The sequence below is a fragment of the Pleurodeles waltl genome, chromosome 1_1 (assembly GCF_031143425.1).
Source record: "Pleurodeles waltl isolate 20211129_DDA chromosome 1_1, aPleWal1.hap1.20221129, whole genome shotgun sequence".
NCBI classification, from domain to species: Eukaryota; Metazoa; Chordata; class Amphibia; order Caudata; family Salamandridae; genus Pleurodeles; species Pleurodeles waltl.
The window spans coordinates 710907595-710932399 of record NC_090436.1 but is presented as its reverse complement, the minus strand read 5'-3'; the positions used below and the strand labels follow the sequence as shown (position 1 = coordinate 710932399).

At 40.7% G+C, this 24805-nt stretch overlaps 1 protein-coding gene across 1 annotated transcript in view; it reads right to left on the bottom strand.

Annotated features, from left to right (window-relative positions):
• Nucleotides 1-24805, bottom strand: part of SLC12A2 (solute carrier family 12 member 2) — a 409553-nt gene that overhangs the window by 194407 nt on the left and 190341 nt on the right. The window contains exons 11-13 of the mRNA XM_069227287.1: nucleotides 20649-20756; nucleotides 5479-5602; nucleotides 4147-4248 (exon numbers count right to left, since the gene is read on the bottom strand). Of these exons, the coding sequence (XP_069083388.1) occupies nucleotides 4147-4248; nucleotides 5479-5602; nucleotides 20649-20756 (334 nt within the window). The remainder of the gene's footprint in view (nucleotides 1-4146; nucleotides 4249-5478; nucleotides 5603-20648; nucleotides 20757-24805) is intronic.

Below are 24805 nucleotides of genomic sequence, written 5' to 3'. Positions count from 1 at the left end.
TCGTAACTTACTTGATTGCTAAATCTGTGTTTCACCAGCCTACTGATCAGTTGATTGATTATCTGTCTATTGAAAGCATGCCATAATACCTCTTTCAATGGTATGTAGTTCATTCCTAATAAAGCAGGGCAGCATAACTTTTTTGAACATACAGTAGATAAGCAAATGTACAGATGACATGCTTTATGACTAGATAATACTCATATCCTCTACAGAACATACAATACGTTACACTGTTCAGATAAGTTCTGGTGTTGAGCGATAGGAGTGGTACCAGAGGGAAACTTAGGGGGTCATTACAAGCCTAGCGGCGAAGAGGCGTTTTGACCGCCGACAAAACGGTGGTCCGACCACTTTGGCGGCAGTGTGACTGGCACATTATGACGTGGTGGTTGTGCCACGGTCAGACCGCCAGCACCACCAGTTTCCCGCCACAGGAGGGACTGGCGGTGCTGGGGGGTCTGAATCCTCCAGGGCAGCGCTGCAAGCAGTGCAGCCCTGGGGATTACCTCCCCCTCCCCACTAGCTTTTACATGGGGGTAACACTGCCATGTAAAGGCTGGTGGAGATGGGGTGTCGAAAGTCACCAGAAATTGATTGCTCATTTAAAGGTAAACCTTCAACTTTGAGGATGTCCATTGAATCCAGGACACATGCCTGAATTTTAACTACAAAAGGTTTAAGGAAGGAATTTATATATTGGGCTAATGGCTCCAAAATCGAGACACATGCAGAGACAATCTGTCTCCCTGGAGGGTTGTCCAAATCTTTATGAATTTTTGGTAGCATATAAATAAGAGGCATCCTCCCTTCGTTTTTATTAAGGAATTCAAATTCTTTCTTACATATCCATCCTTTGTCAAGGGCCTCACTATTAATAGTTTGTATTCTATACTGGAGATCTCGGGAGAGGTCATCATTAATTAATCAATAGTGGTCTTGATTGTTCAGCTGTCTCATTACTTCCTAATCTTATTTATCCTTATCCCTCAGGACTATCCCTCCTCCTTTATCAGCTGGTTTTAGGGTAATAGATTGGTTATTAGCCAAGCTGTAAATTGACTCAATTTCTGCCTTTGTACAATTTAATCTGAAAATGTTTGTTGCTATTTAAATTGTCAATTTCTCTTATTAATAGGTCTTCAGAAACTGCTATCTCTATGGGCAAATCATTTATTTTCTGGGGAAAAAATGGTTTTTGGTCTAAGGCCACTGAAATTCACCTCAGTCTCATCAAGGGGAACAAAAAAGAAGGCTGTAAGTTTAACTTTCCTCAAAAATACCTCAGTCTTAGTTTCAGCAGGGTCTTGATTTTTAAATGGTACGAAAGATATTCAAGTAATGAGTAAGGGATTATCAGTGGTAGTCGGAGAATAGGTTGACAAACTATAGATCGGAATAAGATCTTTACTATAGTTAATCACCTGTATGTCCTTCTTGTACGAAAAATCCCTTGTTCCTGAAATTGCCCTCTTGTGGTCCTCCTCCTCTTCACCTGCCACTGCCAAAAAAAGGTTGAGCCCCTTTATATTATAAATTAGAAAGAGGTTGCCCTTGGGTCTCTTGCTCCGATTCGGATGATGTATCCGAAAATGTAATTAATCTTCTTCGAGATCTTGTCTGATATTGAAGATTCAAATTACTCGGATTGTTGTTTTTATAGAAATATTCTTGTGAATATGGATAAACATTTTCTAAGTTGAAGTTCCTGATATCCCTTGCGACCTCAGTGGTCTTTTGATTGACTGTGACTTCTGAATTCTGCTACAGTTATATTAACACTGTTCAAAAGTTGTTTTGCCTCTTGGATAGTTCTATCAACTAAAATCTCCTGTTCCAACTCCTCAATTTCCTTTAACTCGTCTTCACTAACCCAAAGTGCTGTCTCTATTGATAGGGCTAGCCAATCCCTGGAGTATTTAGTACCTACTCCACTAAATTTGTTTAGATACTTTTCATTGAAAATGCATATAACCGGTACATTTTTAACTTGTAATCCTAACGGGATCTTATTATCTTTTAGATGTTCCGGTAATACTGGAGCATGTAGTTGAGTTCTTATATTTCTTTTTTTCCAACTGTTTTAATCTCTCATTTTGTCAAAATTTGAAGATTCAGAAGGAGCCTGATCTCCACTAAGCAACGATGGATGTTCCCGTAATTTAGTAATCTGGGCTTCTGAATAGCTAACCATGTGAGGTTCAAACATGTTTATCGTGTGGCACTTATAAGTAGTGTTACCTACTATCCTTACCGCTGGCTATCACTTATTTTCTATTATCCAACTGTGTCCAATCAATCACTTAAATCACATAAGCGTTCTGACCGCCCCATTATGACGCGGCGGTTGCGTCACGGTCAGACCACCAGTTTCCGCGCAACAGGAGGGACTGGCGGTCTGAATCCTCCAGGGCATCTCTCCCTCCCCCCGCCAGCTTTTACATGCCGGTAGCACTGCCATGTATAGGCCCCCTATGGCCAGCCCTGTCCCACTGTTTGCAGACAGTGAACAGCGCGATGGGTGCTGGTGCACCCTACGCACCGTATTGCCGCCAGCTTAATTATAAGCCGGTGTCAATGTTGTGCGTTGTTAACTGCTGGCCCAGCTGGGTAACTCTTAATGGGGCCCGTGCGAAGGCAGTTGCACTGGCAGCAACCTGAACGCAGGAATTTGGCGGACGGCCTTTTCCGTATACCAAACTCAGAATGACCCCCTTAGTCTCATATTTCAGTCTGTTTGTTTAAGGGACATGCTTAGATATTCCAGGGACGATGGAAAGGAGAATATTCATAGTAATAAGTTTGCTCTGGGCAGCGGATGTGTGCAATGTTTTTTGCCAAATGTGATGTAAATGCGTTCAAACTGCTGCTACTGATAAGTCAACAATATGTTGTATTATAATGCTGTTCCTCGGTCACCGCCTTAGTTTGTTTTATCCAAGTACGGTATGCCATTAGTTTATGTATTTTCAGTTATTCAAATAGTTATTGCCTGATTAAATTTTTTAGGTAATCCGGTGCCAATTTCTTCAGTCTTAGGCACAATCTTATGAATTAAAGATCTGCAATTGTTGCAAGATTGATTAAGCTGAATTCCAATCTTAATTGTCTTGTCGGACTGCTATTAGTTAAGTAATACAAACCTTAATGTTGCCAAAAGAATATTTTATAGTGCAATTTGTCTTCATTTGTTGCTGAGCGATAGATATTGGCAGGAATAGTTCCCCTTCTCAATCTAGGTCTATACATCAGGAATTTTCTTTTTACTGTATTTGCTTCCATTTCGCTTAGGTCTGTAGGATAGACGCACAAGGGGGCTTGAGCTCTTCCAACCAATGAGATACTTTAAGGGGTTCTCTAAAGCGAACATTTGAGTGAGCCTCTAAAGGGAATCAACAACAGTGGCACTGGTCACATTAGAATGGACATTGTTTGTGCAAATCAATAGGCTTTATTTTCCTGGTAATAGTGTCACACTATCCCAAATTATTTTGAAAAAATAATTAAAGCACTTCCATAAAATTGCAATGAAATGAAATGTATCGATAGTGCCTTTTATGTGAACGCTTTTGCATAATACACAGCAGGAGTGATACATGTTGAACCACAAAGACCTGAACCATACCAGAATTTCAAGGTATACACTTGCAAACAAATAATTTAAATGTTAAGCCATTTACAGTCAGAGGTGATCCTAGAAATCTAGATTTTTCTGGTCTTTGGGGACTAAGTCTGAACACCAGATGCAATAGGAACAGAAGGTTAATTGTCAACTTAACTGTACTGTCAAACAAATAATGTCTATTTCACTTTCTTAATAATTATACAATGAGCCAACAGCTAAGTGACCCGGCCAGGATGCTTCAATACAATGCTTGCAACAATAATGATCTAAAATGAGGAGACACAATGTGTATATTGCAGAATTGCAAAAAACTGTAGTCACATCTCAGCTCACACTGAAAAATCACTGCAGTTTGTACATGGTTACAATAACTATAACTAATAGTACTGATTGCTTTTAGCCATTAGGAAATTAGTCATGACGGGGCAAAATAAGTTTGTTTGTATGCAATTGAAAATGACTACACATTACTTGACGATACTTTGCTGAAATAAATGACCCTCAATATAGATACTTCTTACCTGGGGACTTGGCAAGCGATGCATGGAACACAGAGAAATTAATTAGGGCGTATGAAGCCAAAAAGAAGTTGGAAATTATCGGAGCTATCACATTCAATTCAGCTGAAAGAAAAATTACAAGTTTTCAGGGTGGTGGGACTTAAACTATTAATTTAAGGTCATATTATTGAAAAGTGATATTTCCTAGAAAAAACATCTTCAATATTAGAGACGGCATATAAGAAACAAACTTTGGATCACTTGATGCGTTGTGTGTAGTTGAACACCAGATATTGCGGACATTGATTTAAAAAAAAAGTCAGGATTTTGTGCATCACTTATTAGCAACTGATCCTTCCATACATCTAAACTATGCTTGTACTAAATATGATCCCCAAATGGAACTGTGCTACTAAAGCGCCCTTGTGGCCTACTATACATGGACTAATTGTCTTAAGCCTATAGACAGCCCAATTGCATTTGCTTTCTTTATACTTTTAAAGTATAATCCTGGACTACCTGCAATACACCTTTTGCAATATTAGAGTTTGAAATTAATCGTTGATCTTTACACTATAATATCTTCTCTTCCTCACAAAAACAAACAATGAAATTCTGCAGTACTTCATAAAGAGTTTGATGGCCTCTAAGCAAATGGTGTTGACCCGCTCTCCACCACTATATAATGATTAAATATGGAAGCAGATCGGGATCATCTGATCTAAAATTCTAGAAGAATCAATAACTTAAGAATTTAGAGAGGGCAGAGAATGAACAGGGCAAACAATAAAACTGATGTGGGAGAGGTCAAGGAGGCAAGGAAAGGCAACATAGCATCCCTGCTTCCACATTTAATGAGCAGATCTGCAATGCGCAAAAATGGCCAGCCCCCTGGCCTTGTGCATCAAGGAAGGGGGGCTCAATGTACCAGTAGATCCACACTTTATTAAAGGATATCCCCTCTTCTCTTTAGGACAAGAAACTAGTCTGAAATACCTCTCTAGGGATGTTCTTTCACATGCTCTTGCTATGATTCCTCAATAAACAATGGCATAAATTCTTGAGCAATTGTACTTAATATCAACCTAGCACAAAGAGTAATCACTGTGTGTGAACAATGTATGAATGGAATCAAAAGAATACCAGACAATATACTTAATATAGATCTCCAATGACCCATCCAAAAACCCTTATTTATTCGGACAATGGTCAATGTATTGCTATTTTATCAATATTTTAACTGTAGTCATTTACACTTCAAAGTTTATGCTGTGCTAAGTATTTCCTTTAAATAAATTAACAATCTTATGTTGTAAACTGCATGTTGATTTGTTGTTATTGTAAATTACCAACCAATTAAAATGAATCCTAGTGCAATAAAAAATGTCAGAAGATAACCACGCAGTGGCTCATTGTTCTTTCCATATCCTTTTCCAAAAATCTGGATTCCTGGGTAGATGTTGTCCTTGCACAATGCCTGTTGAAGAAAAAAAAGTAGAATTGTGTTTTTTACATGGCTATTTGCATGTTAATGTGGTACATTCTTTATTTCAATTCGGCAGGAATTTCCACCAACACTTAAATGAAAAGAATATACTTATGATAGTAACCTCAAAATATTACACCCATTTTTCCTTCAGCACTCCTGTAATGATGGCCAAACAGCATTTTTTTTTTTACTTAATCCCATGAATGCGTGTGTCGGCCAGTGGCCGACACACACACAAACAAATGAAATGTATGTGTGAGGGGATCCATGGAGAAATGAGGGGCACTTTTGCTGGGTGGTATGAGGTAATTAGAGGAGGTGGTCATGGGAGGGGGAGCACCAAAAATGACTGTCGCACTGGGTGCCACCAGCCCTAAAGGCTGTGATGATGGGTATGTGTAATGTGAAATAATAGTGGGTCTTTTTGGGGGGGTTTTCAGTGTCTCCAGAGAATCTGCTGATTCAGAGAGGAAGTGAAGGTAAGGTGACTTGCCATTTACTGTTGCACTCAAAACACAATTTTCTGACCCTATCTGCCTTCTACTTAGGGTAGTGCTTTAGAGGGACAGAATAGCCAGTAGCGGACATGGCATCTCGTTGGATGACTGCTGCTGAAGTCGTAACTTGGGTTATGGCTGACCGCTCTGAGGCAGGATCAGTGACTGGGACGGCAGATACTGAGACAGCATCTGAGGGAGAGGACAATGGGGCAGAATCTGGGATTGATTTTTCAGTCGGCAGAGTCCCATTCGAATACACCTCTTCCAGTGATTCTGAAGGAGACGATGAAGACAGTCATGCTGGCCCTTACCAAGCACAGTTTGTGCAACGGGACAACAGAGGGTTAGCCCAACCCAGAGAGCAAGTGCCTGCGGCGGCAAGCACAGAGTGCTCTACTGGCAGCCCCCTGATTTAGTTCAGCCCCAAATTCCACCTTTTACTGGTGACATTGGATGTGAAGTCGATACGGACAACTTTTTGCCAGTCAACTACTTCCATCTCTTTTTTTATGTTGGCTTTCTTCAGTAAAATTGCACAGCTAACAAATATGCATGCAGAACAATTTCTAGGGCACACCAGTGTGTTTCCACTTCGCTGGCAGAGTTAAAGATATTTCTGGGCCTTATGCTCAAAATGGGGTTAGTATAGAAACCCACCTTGAAGTCCTACAGGCATCCTCGCACGGTTTGGTTAGCCCTCATCTTCACACCATACATGAGCATAGATTGTTTTTAGGTCGACCATAGCAGCATTACTGCTTTTCCAACAAGTGGGTATGTATCTGGGCTTTTAACCAATCCCAGCACACGCCCATCACAGTCACTCGTTTGTGGGCTTGCCTTTCATAAATCCTTTGTTTTAGTTGGTGACTGCTTTACATTTGTCCCTTCTTAGGACTATTGGCAATAACTTAGACTCCGAGCACATTTTTTTTACCTTTGGTCTCTATCCTTCGCACTCACGGCGGTGCTTTGTATTGGCTTGCTTATGTCAACTGTATTACTTTTTATTTTTAGTTTGTGTGGCAAGAAAGTTCCAGTTAGAAATTTACAACGCTAATAGCTCTAACATGAGCAAACCCAAGACCTACTGCATTGCAAATGCTTGTTTGCTTTTGCAGCGCATGCTGCATTTCAATGCCAATTCTGCTGCATTGCCCCGGGACCATCCAGACCATGACAAGTTGTTCCACATTCGGCTTGTCGTGGAACAGGTCTGCCAGGTTTCCACAGATCTATACTCCTTGAAAGAATATAGCAGTCAATAAGTCCTTGATCCTGTACAAAGGGTGGCTGCTGTTCAGACAGTAAATTGGGGGCAAAAGAGCTAGCCATAACATCAAGCTGTACATTGAGTGTGAGAGCTCTTCTGGCTATGTGTACAGTTTGAGAGTGTATACAAGAAACAACTCCACCCTAAACCCTTCAGTCTGCCCTCCCGGGATAGTGGTCACAGGTAGGACTGTATGGGAACTTGTCCAGCCACACCTTCACAAAGGTTATAAACTTTGTGTGGACAATTTCTATGCAGCAGTAAAGCTGTTCAGTGAGCTCTACGAAGCTGGCACTTTGGCACAGTTCGTTGTAACTGCAAAGGATCCCCCCCAGGAGCTGGTTTGCAAGAAGCTCCAGAAACCCAGAGTACTGTGTTGCGTTCCAACAAACTGCTCGCAGTCAAGTTCTCAGATAGGCATGATGTATACGTGCGCACTAAAATTCATGATGAGCACTTACCCCATTACTGTTTGGGGTCAGATGGCCAAAGTCCAAAAGCCCACCTGTATACTTGATTACACCGACCAGGTTATTCAACTATACAATGCGTGTCGTAAAACTTGCTCTTGGTACAAGAAACCATTTGCCCACCTGATCCGGGTGGCAACATACAATGCGTATGTTGTTTACTTTCAGACAACCACATGAAGACTCATTACTTTCCTTGACTTCCAGTTGTCTGCAATTGAAAGCCTCACTGTTACAGTAGCAGCCGCCTCCAGCTCATATGTTCTGGAGGATGTGGCAACGCTGCAGGAGCGACACTTTGCTGATTCCACTCCTAAAACACTAAAAAAAAAAATAAAAAAAAAAAGTCATCTATGACATCACTGTAAAGTGTGCTCGAAGCATGCAGGAGAGTTTGTATTACTGTCCCCAGTGCCCATCTCAGCGAGGCCTCTGTGTCCCTACTTGCTTTATGTTGTATCATACTAAAGCAAAGTCCTGGGAAATCGACTGAGGTGGAGCCGCCGTTAGGTAAACTTTTCAGTGGCCGTGCATGGATATCGAACTCCCATGGGCCACTGCTTCGTTATGCAAGCAGCCACAGAATTTTACTTCATCTACTTCTGGAAATCATAGACTTTCTTATGGCCTGCTCAACACCTATTTCCACCTTCAGAACGTGGTAGGTGTTCTGTTCGATTAACGTGCATTATAGACCCCACACTGCACATATTAGTAAACCAAACATATGCCACTTTGTCATGAGTACCCTGTGTGGCAAAACGTTAAAGGCATGACTGAATTTTGAAGTGCTTGTTAGGGGAACCTATGTATGCTACACAAGGACCACCATGCTTGCCAACGAGAACAAGAATAAGTGTAATAAGTCAAACAACTCATGTCTGACACATTCACCAACATTTATACTTGCAAACTCAATTTATAGCTTCACTTTCGAAGCAAAAAGTAGAAGTGTTGGTGAATGAGTCCCACAGAATATTTGTTTGACCTTTTACATTAGAAACCTTAGGCTGTATTCACCATCATATCTGCCTTATTTTTGATGGTAAACATGCTCACTCAGTTCGAGGAATAGGCCTCCTAAGGCATACTCAGACACCCCCAACTTGCATCCACAAACTGGAAGGAGTTTGATTTAGCACAGTAAGTGTGCTTACCGTGCATGAAAGACAGGTTTTCTTGACCTTCAAGTAGCTAATGGAGGAAGGCATTAGTATAGGTTTACTTGGCAATTATACAGGATTAGTCAGGACTCAGATGAGGACAGAGACTTGAACTGATAAGGAAAGCTTATGGTGGGTGTGATTTCACAGCGATATTGCACAGGTAGAAGGCAGATAGTATAGGTATTACAGATGCACATCATCTACGGATATTTGTTTGACTTTTTACTTTAGAGACCTTAGGATGTATTCACCATCATGGCTGCCTTAGGTTCAATGGTAGATATGCTCGCTCAGTTCAAGGAATAGGTCTCACTTGGTGTACTCAGACAACTCCAACTTGCAACCACAAACTGGACGGAGTTGGATTTAGCACAATGAGTGCGCTAAAGGCACATGAAAAACATGTCCTCCTGAGCCTCAGGTGGCTGTCACAGGAGTCATTAGTAAAAGGTTCTGTTATAAGCAGTGATTTAATAAGACACTGCCTGATGATGTAAATATGTATATATATATTTCTCAAAAGATTAGTTAATGTAGAAACACAGTTAGCCATCAAATTATACTTAAATATGAGCCACAAGTAATCATATGGCACATTCTGCTCTCCCTAGAATGTTGAGACACTTGGGATCACCGGGAGCTTGGGATAGAATGTTGAAGTGGGTTACTGTGAGTGGATAGTGAGGAGTTGAAGAATAAAAATCTTGCTGGCTGAACTCTCGAGTTGTCTGTAGTTATTACAGATAACTTAAATTGGCGACGAGGATGGGATGCGATACACCTATTCACAAGTAAAGGACTGCGCAGGGGCAGTGTAACTCCTCACCCCTGTATCGGTTATTAACCACTCTTTCGCCCGGGTAATGGTGCCAAGTGACGTCCATCGTGAGCTGATCATATCCTTTCCTCAGCTATCAGTTTGGGGTGAGTCTGAGATGTTTCCCCATCACTAACTCAGGAGGTATATCAGTATTGAGTGCAGGAGGTGCGTCGTCAAGATTGTGAACTGTGAAACGAAGTAGAGAAGAAGTAGCGCAGCGTTTTGGAAGCACTTCCTTATTGCTGAGTCAAGGAGTGAAAGGGAGGCATGTGGAAGCGTTCCATGATCGGCGCTAAACAGGCGTGCCTATTGTAGTTTGGCGCCTTACCTGTGAGAAGAGATACGCGGGGGTTGAGCTGTTGCCCTCGGGTGTTTTGGAGGCTCCCGTATAGAGGGAGGTTCAGTGTCTGAGCGGTGAACCGTCCAGTACCCGGCGCCTTACCTGTGAGAAGAGATACGTGGGGGCTGAGCTGTTGCCCTCGGGGGGGTTTTGGAGGCTTCCGTATCGTGGGAGGTTCAGCGTTGGAGTTGTGAACCGTGGCGACGTGGTCAGACGCCGTTGTTGAAGGCATCTCAAGGCGACTGGAGACGGACTGAAGACGTGCTCTTTACGCACGTGTGGCGTTATGAAATACGGCAGGAGATTGGAGACGCACTCGTAAAGCGCTCGTAGCGCATCAGGAAACACAGCGGAAAACCATTGCAGCAGCGATTTGAGGGCGTGATCTGAGGGCAGTCCCTAGTGATTAACCCGAGAGCTACGGTTGGATTGTAAATTGCATCACAACATCCATCCTCATTACAGCAGGAACTTAAGGTGTGAAATTTTTTTTTTAAAAAAAAAAAAGCAAATTAACTTTATTGTATGCAGTGGAAAAGGGACAAATTATTGTCATATGTTAAACCATTGTAGTATTTCACATTTTTGAGTGTTATGATAATATCTTAACTTTTTAAAGAAGGACATGTGTTTTATTCTTGGGACAATTGTGCAGTTAAGGAATTTCTAACTGTGTTGGCAATGTTAATAGTAGACACAAGGAGGTAATAAGTAGGAACACAATTAGTCATAATAGTTAGGGGTGCAATCCCAGTGAACATATTACACTGTGTATATCTTGTATGAATAGGAGAATCGGGGGGGGGGGGAAGAGTATGGCTGCAGCCAGTATGAATCAGCCTCCTCCCTTCCTGAATGATTCAGGTGAACCAAGCCTATTATGGAAAGACTGGAGAAGATTATTTGAGTCCTACTTAATAGCAATTGGTGGAGAGAGGTTTTCTCCGCTAAGGAAACAGCACATTTTGCTACACAATTTAGGGGTGCATGGACGCAAAGTTTATGACAATTTAACAGATTTGGAGGAGGAGGAGGAGGAAGATGAGGATGAAGGACTTGATGCGTATGACAAAACTCTTAAAAAGTTAGGAGGACATTTTGGGGTGAAAGTAAATATCGTGTTAGAAAGGCACAGGTTTTTCAGTAGAATTCAAGGGAGAGAAGAGAGAGTATCAAGCTACATAGCCTGTTTAAGAGGTCTGGCGGCGACCTGTGATTTTGGACTCTTGGAAGATTCGATCATTGGAGACCATCTAGTGAGATGTACTAATAATAGTAAAGTTCAGGAAAGACTATTAACTACAAGCCCTTCCTTGAAGGAAGCTATAGAAATAGCTAAAAGCATTGAACAAACAACAGAATGTATAAAGGCCTTTAGAAATTCGTCTATTAAGGAGGACATAATGGAAGTGAAACATACAACCAACCAAGATGATAGGGAACAAAATGAGGAGCAAAAGGTTCACCAAATCATTAATAAGAAAGGTGTCATGGGGAATCCTAAGAATAGATGTTTCAGGTGTGGTAGCGTGAAACATTTGGCCAACAGTTCTGAGTGCTCAGCTAGGAATTGCATATGCAGGAAGTGCGGTAATAAAGGGCACTATGCATGAGTTTGTAGGGGAGAGAGAAACGAGAATTATGGTAGGAAAATGGTACATAAGGTGGAAGAGACCCAAGATAAGCACAACAAATTTGTACTGCAAGTAGTAGAAAATGACATAAGCACGAAGTCTAAGTACCCATCATGTGTCAGATCTAGATGGAGAACAAATAAAAATGTACGCGGATTCTTGTTCACCATACACATTTATAAATTTTGACACATATGTGAGCAAATTCAAAGACAAAGGGTATGAGTTACAACCGGCGGACATCAGTCCGGGAGGATACAATAGTGATCCAATACCATTAAAGGGTATGAGGTCTATGCAGATAACCTTCAAGGGTAGAACGACTAGGGCCAAAGTGTACTTCACCAGCAAAGGCTCAAATATTTTAGGATGGGAACACCAGCGAGATCTAGGGATACGTTTAGACCCTAACAGAAAAGATCCAGTTTGGTTAGTAAGGAATTCAGATCAAGATCATTCTGTATGTGATGAATTCCCTAACCTTTTTGAAGATAAATTGGGCAAGTTAATAAATTATCAACACAAAATCATACTCAAAGATGGTGCAGTTCCTGTTGTGCATAGGGCTAGACCAGTACCACTAATGATGAGAGAGCCTTTAAAACAAGAATTAAGTCGGTTAGAACAGCTAGGAATCATCGAACCAATTGACAGTGCGTTATGGGTTGCCCCAATCGTGATCACCAAGAAGTCAAGTGGTCAGGGTTTGCATGTGTGTATTGATCTCAGAGACTTAAACGCAAACATTTGGATAGAGAGGTTCCCGCTGCCTAAAATAAATGAGCTGTTAAGCACAATGGGTCCAGCAATTTTTTTTTAGTGTACTGGATCTTTCGTCAGCGTATCATCAAGTGGAGCTTCATCCGTCATCACGCTCCCTCATTTCCTTTATTATCCCGTTCGGAGCCTACAGATATCGCAGGATGCCCTTTGGGCTGGCTTCGGCGGCAGCAGTATTTCAACGCATCATGCAAAATATATTGAGAGATATGAAACATGTGTTGTGCTTCCAAGATGATGTGTTGATTTATGGGAACTGCAAGTCTGAGCATGACAATACTCTAAGGAGCGTTCTCCAAGCTTTAGATAAGGCTGGCATGACAATTAAGAAAGACAAATGTCGTTTTGGGTTGTCATCAGTAGAATACCTGGGTCATATTATATCAGAGGAGGGTATCAAGCCTAAAAACAGTCTGGTAAAAGCAATAAAAGAAGCCTTAGCCCCCTCTAACAAACAGGAACTCAGATCCTTTTTAGGCCTTGCAGAGTACATGGCGAAATTTGTAAAGAATTTTGCAATGATTACCACTCCCTTGAGATCTCTTTTGAGGAAAAACATTCAATTTGATTGGAATCAGGAATGTCAACAAGCATTCGAAGAGATAAGAGGCCATAATTAATTCCCCTCATCTGGGAAAATTTGATCCTAAACTAAAGACGTATGTATCGACAGATGCCAGTGGGCAAGGGTTAGGAGCCATGATATGTCAGAAGGCCAATGGCCAAGAGAGGATTGTGGCTTTTGCATCAAAAGCATTAAATGATGCAGAAAAGAAATACTCAACAATCGAGAGGGAAACATTAGCTTGTTTCTGGGCAATCACACATTTTAAATTATTTTTATGGGGTTTGCCATTTATAATCAAAACTGACCACAAACCCCTAATTAATGTATTCACCACTCAAGGCAGAGAACGTGCTACCCCACGTATAGCAAAATGGCTACTAGGCCTGGAAGGATATAATTTTAGTGTGGAATACGTACCAGGAGATAAAAACAATGTAGCTGATTTTTTGTCCAGATCCACGGGAGATAATGAAATAGAGGAGCAGGTAGAGTAACAGGAAGAGACTGAATCCATATTGTGGGTCGATTTAACTTGTCTTACTAAGAAGGAATGGATTGAAGAAACTGAAAAGGATCAAATTTTGCAATTGATAAAAAGCAAAATTATAAATGGTTGGCCGGATAGGGCAAAGGATGTGGAGGAACCTTTAAAAGATTACTGGAATGTCAGATTTGAAATTCATTTATCAAATGATTTAATAATGAGAGGTGAAAGAATAATACCTCCAAGTGCATTGAGGACCAAGCTAGTCGAATTGGCACACGAGGGACATTTGGGGCATAGCCTCACAAAAAATAAATTACGGGCCCTATACTGGTTCTCCCAGATGGATAATGAAGTTGAAAGAGTAGTAAAAGACTGCTGGTCATGTGCGACAAGTGACAAAACCCATGTGACACGCAGAGCTCCACTGTCCCCAGTAGAAATTCCTTTAAAACCATGGGATAAACTGGGTCTTGACATCTTGGGTCCTATGAATCAGCTGGGGAACAAAGGGCAGTATGTGTTTGTATTAGTGGACTACCACTCACACTGGACTATGTACAAAATAGTGAACCAAATAACCACAAGTGAAACTATCAAATTCCTGACAGAAGCTTTCATGAGAGAGGGAATTCCAAGTACTTTGGTGACGGACAATGGAGTTCAGTTCACGTCAGACAGCATGAAGGAGTTCCTTAAGACTTGGGGAGTGCAACATTTCAGAACGGAATTATACAATCCAAAAGCTAACGGGTTAGTAGAAATAATGAACAGAGTAATAAAGGAGTGTACTCAAAGAGCCAAAAGGTCAGGTGTTCCTGGGGATCGGGCACTAAACAAGATGCTCTGGTCATACCATAACACGCCAAATTTGGTCACGGGTCTTACACCATTTCAATCGTTGAAGGGCAGGCAACCCGGTACCAAATTGAATCCCAATTGGCTAAAGGGTGGAGAACAAGTACAGGAACAAAGGAATGTATCAGTAGAGGGTTTCAAGCGTAAACAGAATAGGTATGTGGAATGGTACAACAGGAAATTTGGAACTAAGAACAAACAATGGTGTGTAGGCCAATGGGTAAGAATCCGACTCCCTAGACATGGTTTCAGCGATGTAAGCAAATTTTCAGATCCCATTAAAATAAAGGAAGTGTATTGGAATGTTGTTAAATTACAGAATGGTAAAGTATGGAGCATGGATCGAGTCGTGCCTTGCTATGAAGGAGAAAACAGGCCTATAAACGAGTCTGGGACATTGAACGATGATGGTCAAGTTCCAACTACATCAGACAGAAGAACAAGTGCACGTGACCGTAGTGTTCCAAAATGGCAGAAGGACTATGTTTTCTTTCCGTGAGGGAAGGAGATAAGTGTTATAAGCAGTGATTTAATAAGACACTGCCTGATGATGTAAATATGTATATATATATTTCTCAAAAGATTAGTTAATGTAGAAACACAGTTAGCCATCAAATTATACTTAAATATGAGCCACAAGTAATCATATGGCACATTCCCCTCTCCCTAGAATGTTCAGACACTTGGGATCACCGGGAGCTTGGGATAGAATGTTGAAGTGGGTTACTGTGAGTGGATAGTGAGGAGTTGAAGAATAAACATCTTGCTGGCTGAACTCTCGAGTTGTCTGTAGTTATTACAGGTTCCTTACGCATGCCCTCGTTAATGTTCAGGAAGAAGGAGGCAGTTACTTGACAGGTGGTAAAATGTAGTTAAACATATTCCGTCCTGTGGGGTATGAATGTTATGGGCCCTTGTCGGGCAATGGTAAACTGCTGAGTGCAGTGATTGGTTGGATTGGGCCCGTGGCTGGTGGTATTAAAGTGTTATTGTCCATTCACAATCCATTCACGCACAACAAAGTGGTTGGTGCCTTGAAGTGGCTTTATGGCTCACCTTCAGAAAGCTTGGTTTCATTCAGATACTTTTATAAGTATAGGCATTCCTGCTGCACTATCGGATCGTGACGCAGGAATGTCCGAAGAGACATTGAGGGAAAAGGAAAAGCCTCCCTCCCTCACCCCCGGCCACAGGAGAAACTTTCTTTCTTTCTCCTTCGATGCTTTGGAAGCAAATGGCTTCCAGCACAGCCGGCAGCCTCTAATGATGCGAGTACCTGCTGACATCATTAGATGCCTGGGAAAAAGGGGGTGGAGTGGGAGGAGGAGGGAGGGGTGTTGATTATGGCAGCTGAAGCGCTTCTGCTGCCATCCCTGTTTGGGGTGTGGGTGGCCACAAGAGGAGCGCTAGCGCTCCTCTCTTGGGTCAGTACCAGAACATAACGTTTACGCCTGTGGCACAGTGACAACCATTACATCTTTGGCATAAAAAGTATTTGCCAACACCCAACCTCCACCATCAGACATGGGATAGTGGATAAGTTAAGCCATGGCACCATTAACATTGGTGTTTAAGTCAGGCTTTACCACTGGGCCAAAATATACTGGCTGTGAACTCTATTTAAAATATGCACAGGTTGCACAACACAGTGGCATTTGGTTGGTGAGTAATTCCAGAGTCTCATCATCAGAATGACTTGCAGCCCAGTGGCTGAATAATGAGCAAGACTGAAATAATGGAATCAAACTTTTTTTTTTGTTTTGTTTTAATTAAACGCTACCTCCCTCCATCACAAACTGTGCATTCTTGGGTAACAGCTTTGTGAAAATATTTCTAGGCTCTCTTTTTTCTAAACAGATAGGAAGACTTAAATCAAACTAAACACCGGTAGTATGTGATAAGAAAACGGGACTGAAACTCAACAATTATTTGTTTTCACCCACTGAGGAGGGATCACCCTGTCTCAGACTATTCGCTATCATATGGTGTAGTGAGATAGTTTTGACTTTTGAAAGAAGGGGCCTTGCACTGTGGTGTTGGTACTCCTAATTCACCAAATTGTTTGAGGATAGCCAAATCATATCCTTCCGAAGCCTTTGAAGCTTTAACTGATATTATGTTTTAGAGATGGACAAGCCACTGAAGGCATGAGCCAAGCTTAAACCAGGTGCTTGGCTCCGGCTCAGCTCAAGGTTCACTTGGATCCTAAAACCCAAAATTAGCAGAGATTTCAAGTGGTTTCTGTCTGCTACCCATGCACTAACCTCAGGGGCCAAGAATTAATGACAACGCATGAACATTTGATATAAAATGAGGGTTGGGGGAGATACCATCTAGAGGCTGAATTGCACAATGTAAAACTATAAAAACATGGGATCAATCAAGGCTTCCCCACCAACCAAATTGTGTGCTCCTAGGCAATTGTTTAATTTCACCTTGCCTCCTTTTTCTTCATCATCACGTTATGAGAGCAGCTTGAAATACAGTAGTTTACAATGTGTGAGGTACAAAACCTATAACCTTGAATGTTGTTGTATGTAAATTAACTTAGGACACCCAGAGGGTGCATGTGACAGCCGAATTGGTTCAGTAGTGGCATTGGTGTCAGGGCGGGGCCAGGTACGAATGTTTTTAACTTCATGATTGAAAACTATTGCTTAATAAATGTCTCTTAATATGGAAATATAATCTGATGTACTAAGGTAAAATCTTCTGCATGTTAATGAAATACACATTTTGGAAATTTGAAAGAGTATCTAATTTTTACAGATTTCTTGCACAAAGTCTTCAAACATTAAAATTTTCTTGAGGATTAGTAGTGCAGGACACCTTTGCTTCTTTTCCTTTACTTCACTTAGTCTGTAAGTAAATGCTTGTACATTTTACAGCTTGAATGTTAAGAGTTAATTCAAAAACAAGGTGTCCAGTGTGTCTTTGTGCTGTGTTTAGAAGTAGGCGTTTTGGGGATTTAGGAGGTAGGAAATGCTTGCATTTAGATTAATGTCTTTTCCAAAGACAAGATTTTAAGATGTCAGTTTAACAATAGTTTTCAGATAAAGCTGCAACAAGTCCTTATTTGGCCACACGGTAAATCCAGTCACCTAATATTTCAGAAAGGAATTCAAAGTTGGGGCTTGATAGTAAGGGTATCAATTTAGACCTTTCGGGTGTCTTAACTGTTTACAGCTGAGTTTGTGAGTTTTAGAAGCTGCTGATGGTTACAGTCCGAAAGAGCGGAAGAAAATCGATATGGCACCAAGTTGTGGAAGCCAATTCAAAATATGAATGCTACTGGCATCCTTAAATAGTCAATAGTGTCAAAAGCTTCAGAGCGGTCTAAGGTTACTAGCAAATATTCAGCATCCTACTGAACAATTTAACAGATATCATTAAGCACCTTTAGGTTGGCTATTGCAATGGTGAACACTGATCTAAACTGATTGCTCCTCATGGTATAACTCATTCACAAAATTAGACAGTGGTTTGGAAATTCAGCATTCAATGGTTTTGACTAATGATGTTAGGCTAGCAAGCAGCCTGTAATTACAAAGGTTGCTTGTGTCGAGATTGGGTTATTTAAGATGGGGGGAAAAACTAGCAAGTTTTCAGACAATTTTTAAAGTGTCCTTATGAGAGAAATAATGATTAGCAGGGGCCAGGGGTTCTGAAAATGATGGCACATAGCCTTCAAGGATTCATACTGGTATTATGTTTCCAAAATAGTTAGTGGGCTTTAGATGTTTTATCTTTCGGACGATTTCTCTGATGAGATGATCGAGAAGATGGGCCTGAAGGTTTAGAATGGAGAGTGAAAACCTGATCAGTATCTGGCAGCATTTTGACTGTGAAGGGCATACACCCACTGCAATGGTTGAATGATGGTTCAGGAGATCTTTTATTAGATAAGTGCATGTTTTCATGGATGTATTAAAAAGAGCTCAATTTCTGTTAGTGAACAAGGTTTCGTTTTTGTCCACTTGGATGTCTTCTATATTGGATTTCTTTATTATTTTTGTTTAGTACTACTTTATGACTTGCTTGTTTCTTCCTGCTTTATTCTGTGCTCTTCCCTACTGTTTCTACATTACTTCCTTGCTACTTAAAGTTTGATTTATAACCTCATCTGCAGAACAAGTTGATAAAATGCAACAGGCTAATCTTTATAATGATTTGGAACTTGTGTGAATAGTTAACAATGCATAGGACTGTCGAGTTAGAAGCAATGGAAACAAGAATTTAGTGTGCAGGGGCCACGATTTCCACCTCTGACAACTGGTTAGCTATCCTCACCGAGTCTTGTGATGTTCTCGAAACACTTGAGCACTAGAAATCAAAGATCCATTACAAAAACAGAACTTGTCGTGCATTACAGCACACTCCTTTGGTGCTTGCCTCAGGCTCAATTATTGTATGACCTGTGAGCGCTATTAGGCATTAGTTTCTCTTCAGGAAAAGTCTTAAAACTGGTTGCACTGGTGCAGCACCAAGAAGACTTCATGCATTATGAGCTACACACCACCATATAACTGGAATAAGCATTCAGTTTAAGACATTGTCATTACATTTACAAAATTATGCCGGGGACTTGCAGGAATTTATATATATTGTTTGTTTTACCTTTAAACAAGTTTTTGTGGTGCTTCCCAACTGCATGCTTTTATACAGACCGAAACAGTACTAATGGTTGCATTGTAATTAATGTTAGGTGAGGTCACAAATGGACTTGTGCAATTTATATTAGGAACATATGTTACATGGATGCACCAAGCAAACTTCAAAACCGATCTTCATAAATTGCATATATTATCATATTCGGTTTTGGAGTTAGAGCAGACTGTGTTTTACACCATCCTGGATTAGTAAATCAGTCGGGCAAAAAAAGCTACTGTGTGTCTTCCTCTGGTCCGCATTCATCCAACATACTATGATCATCAAGTTCAACAACTCACTGCCACATTCCCACGTGGAAGATTGAACCACCTCTCCAAACCAGCACTTATCTGGATAAATTTCACCATTACTGGATCTGTCAAAAACGCTTCTTCACAACCCCCTACGACTCCCATAATGTGTATAACAATTTTCTACTTTTTCTTACGGATCATCTAATCTCCATACTTTTGTCAGAGAAAATCCTTGAACTTCACAATGTAACTGCTGTAGTTAATATCACTGTACCTTCTTTTCACCCCTCAGTTCCACTTATGAATTTGCCAACCTTAACTCTTAATTTAGTGAGACATTTCCATTATATTACAAAAGACTACTGGTTCCTTGACATGGCAATGCCTAACTCAGGAGGCTCTTACAACTACAAGTGTCAATGTTATCCTGTCTCTGTCCAACAATGTGTAAGAAGCGTATTTTCATTGAAGTGATTCAAGACTGAAATTCAAGCTTAAAATTAGGTTACAGTTGTCCTTAAATGTTTGACAAGCAGCAGGCAACTAGTCTTTGGGGTAGGAGGGGATGTGGAGGATTTGGGGAGAATCTCATACTAAACAAATACACGTTACCTCTGCTACTAAAACTACAAACTCACCAATCAGACTCTCTGGTTAATAGCCTGTGCTCAAGCATCAAAACAAAATATTCATACATAAATATTTTCACGCTCAAGGAGGCTGAACGCACAGTAGCAAAAAGTTAGATATGAACTATTGTACCCTTCACGAGCAAAACAACTATATCTGTGATGCCACGCATCATAGCACTATGCTTACATATACATTTGATCTTGTCCAGCTCTATGTGGATCGCTACGTGTATTTGATGAGCAACTTGAAGGCAATATTGATTCGAAGCCAGAGCAACTCACTTTAAATAATTTACTATTTTGAATAGGGCTGCCAAGCAGACTAATTTAAGCAGTAGCCACAGCTACAATGATAAAAATGGAGACAGAACAACAGCATCATACACAAAGTGTTGCTTATTTGGGACCCAATGCACACGCTCTAGTTAGTCGGAGGCAAAACAATCCTGTAAACGTAAATTAAACCTTCCATATAAAAAAAAAGAAAAGCCTAAAAACCTGTTTGATTGATCGAGACACCATGAGCTCATCACTGCCTTATATAAAATCTTATTGCTTCTATTTAGAAGTGTTACACAAAACAGAACTAATAGCAGTGAACGTACCTGGAAGACTTTGGGGGCACTAACTAAAGATGCCAATGCAGATGAAAGCGTGGCTGAAAAGATACCAGCAGAAATCAGGGGTGCAAACCCAGACACCATGCTCATTACCTGGAAATAAGAAATACAGAAAATAAAGTGTCAGCTTTTATTACAAATTTAAAGTAGAAATAGCATCAGTTCTTTGATACTTTTTTTCTGAAATACACCATACTGTAGCGAATGCTTTTCATTTTTTTATTTTTAATGGAAGTTCCACGAAGTTCTAAAATAAATAAGAATGACGAATAGTATTTTGGGATATCCTTCCTATATATTAGGAAAAGATACACTTACTTTAAGCATGGAAGTCTGACACACCCTTTACTAAACTTGAAAGGGTTACATTATTCTGCAGTCATTGTATAAAACTACACTGAGTAATGTTAAATCTACACCTCATTACATAGAAAACATTAACCACCAACATAGCTGAAGCCTCTTTAACGGAACAAGCATTATCAAAGATACACAGACACGTTTTGTATCCCCTAATGTAGAAGGTTCCAACCATAACAGGGCTTGAGTTTGGTTTCTGCTGACCAAAAAATTGCATGTCAGTGAACAAATAAAATCTATGTTTTCCCCTCTCCATATGGGAACAGTCTTGGATGGAGTTCTGTGAATGCCATTCTTCACTCAGGAAAGTCCAATGACACATTAGTCAATACAGAACTGATGAATGCTGGGGTAGATAGGGCTAATGTGCCTGACTGGGGTTTCTGCATTATCAATTTCAAACGAGAGGTAAGAAATGGTTTGTGTCATTGAATGATATGGCTCACTCCACACTGATCAACACATTTGATCCTTACACAAGTCAAAAGCATACAACCAAGTACTGTTTATCCATTGATGCAACCTCCACCTTAAGCCAACTGTGGTTATAATGAAGCTGTTTCAAGCTACAGATTAGGTATGAACAGAGAATGGAAAGAACACCGGGAGCTACTGTACTGGTCAACTACTACTGCAGAACACTACCACTTGCATGCTACAACTGGTAAACATAGGCATGTCCATCAGTTCTCCAAGGGGTAGATCCATGCTTGGTGTTTTGGTTATCTATATGGGGCAATTTTACACACAGTGAACCTATAGAAGACATTTAATATCAGTGACTATCCTGAAAAATTGGAATAGATCCTAACCTTCAAGGATCAAGAATTAAAACTCAGAGTAAGAGCAAATGCCTCTTCTCATAATCCATTCAGGGGTCCAACAAGGACTACTGGGCTCCAACAGTTGTGGGTGAGGCAGTTTGTCACTGGTAGCCTGGGGTCCATACTACTGCTCTGCAAACATGGCCAAGTATGCCCTTATTCATGCTTCCCTCAGTAACAAGACCAAGCAGATAAAGGCTTCTCAGGGTGGAACAGGAGAAAGTTTATTATAGCAAAACATAAGTGTTTGTTATGTATAGTTGCAGCCTCTGCTGTTTTTGGTGATGCTAGCGGCTGCTCCGAAGGATTCACTTGAGGGTTTGGGCTTTAGGAGCAGCACCAATCCTTCAGGCATCACAAGGGTACCAGACAGCATTGCATGATGTCTTGACCTGATCTCTGTAAATGGCCCTCTGTGGAGCTGAAATGGGAGACCCTTCCCAACACGGGTTGGCTCCCGCTTTGATCCCAAGGGCAGTCAGCAACTTCTGGGTGTTCCTCGTAAAAACAGCTTGCTTCTCCTCTTGAACAGTCTCTCCTGCTTCAGAACCAGATGCTCACCTTTTATGTCTGAGCCAACAGGCAGGCATCTTGGCACAAGGGAGCTTCATCTGGTCACAGCACTTTGAGTACTCTGCGGAGCAATCCCTTCCATGGAAATTATAAACTTGGAACTGGAAGAAAGTGGACTCTCGTTTTTTGTTTTGTTTTTACACATTTTCTAGGCAAGGCATATGGATCCTCGGTCTAAAATGTTTCAGAAATGGTTAATTCCAAAACTTAATTTTCAGGTTGGTCCTCAGACAGCCTTTGAGAAAGATGACTCGCAGCAGGCAGCAAGGGATCTGGCTCCAAGCAAGAGTTTCCAAAACAAGGACACACAAAAGTGTGAGTTCTCAGCACCTGGATGTCTGCCTTCATTAAAACAACAGCCAAACAACTTCCACACCGTAAACAGAAACAGTAGTCCCACCCTACCATTGACATCTGGCAGAGATTAGGTAGAAATTAGTCTGCAGTCAATAGCTCACAAGGTCCTCAATGCATTTCTAAAGAGAGCCCCATCGCCATCCTTCCCAACTTTAAAGTCAGTTTTTCCATCCTCTAGTCACAGGGATGCAGGCAATACACTTGCAGAGTCTGGGAAATTAACCTCAGCTCCATCTTGTGCACAACACAGACCAAGGGCTTCCAAAATGAAACTCCGAAGCCTTCATTACTTTGGTTCACTCATTCACACAATATATTTACCCCACAGATCATGCAGGCACATACATCCTCATCCTCCCATCTTGTGCCATGCTAACCAAAGGCATCTAAAATGGACTCCACTCACCACAGTGCTTGAGTTCACATCACACTACGTTACATGATACACACTTGCTGTGCATACATGGACTCGACATGCACATGAAATATGAGCACAAGTTTCTGTGGTTTACATAACAGTGGAACTTTACACAAGAGGGTCAGTAAACCACACACTTGTACAAAGAAAAAGGTCTGGTGACAATAAATACAGCAAAACACAGTACACTGTATCCACCGCTGTTTCAAATTCACTAAGTGCGGAGACAGTGGTCCAATTCCCACAATGATGGTATGGTAAGTGCACTCATCCAGGTCACAGAACATGTTCTGAACCTCTTAATAACAGGGACAGAAATAGGCTTCAATGAACATATTTGATTAGCGTGATGGCAGAATCAAAATAAATGTTAGAATAAACTGGGCATTCAGGGCAGGATTACACAGCTATTTACCATGTAGAGGACATTCCTGTCCCAGCATACTTATTCAGCAATTACTCTCGTAGATTAATAGACCCAGATCAAGTTGCCCTTAAGCCCTGCCAAAAAGAAGTATATGGGTGGAGACAATTTACAAGGATTCTCTATTTTCCTTCTAGGAATATATCTGATTTGTCAATAAAGCAACCTAGAACAGATAAGAGTCAGGAAAACAGATTGATGCATCCATGGAAGACTTTGTGCAACCGGTAAGTTGGGTCAAATTTCACTGGCCCATTCTTCCTTCACTGATTGGCTAAAATTATCACACTGAATTCGAAAGTCATAACTACAGTTGGGTCGAAGAGTATTCAGAATGTGATATGTAAAAATCTCCCAAGTGTGTAGTGCACACCGTGGGTCAATGTTAAGTGTAATTATCAAGACACACCTGCCAGAGATTGCTTACATTTTACGTGTTTTAATGGTTGCGCTAAATTAATTGTTTTCCATCTGGTTTTCCAATGAATGCAATCCCTAGGACTGCTATACTACAGTAAATCTGGCATGTCTAACATGCTATTCCAGTGACTACCTTTTAAATCAATTAAAGGCTCTATGTGACGAAAATGGAGACCGTATCTAGAGAAGCATTGGGGTTTGGGGTTGAGCACACTCACAATTTCACATTCCATTAATAAAAATAATTCACAGCCCAAAAGGAACCCTATTCTTGACTAATAATAATAGGGTACCAGCAGGGTCTAAAGTTTGTTCCACACCTATAATTCGTACTTCTCAGAGACATTAAAACAATGAATAGCTTCAAACTGTGTTTGCATACGTCTGAACAACCCCGATGCACAGAAAAGAGTATCATGATGAAATAGCAGTTCAGCAGTTATTCATAATAATAATTACAACTGTTACACTGGTAACATTAGAAATAATCTTGCAAATATAGTTTGGAAGTGCTGTTACAATATTTTGATCTCTGTTTGAAATCTAGACATTTTCAATAACTAAATACTTGTTTGTACGCGTTTTAGGACACTACCTTCACTGCAGGAGTTTTTACATTATAACTGCAATGTACTCATGCAGATACAAATGGTATAAAATGCAAATATTTATTAGATGTAAACTTTAAATAAGTCAAACAAATGTTCCAAACCGACTGCGAAAAAAAAAAAAAGAAAAAAAAAAAAAAAAGCCTAAAATGGGCACA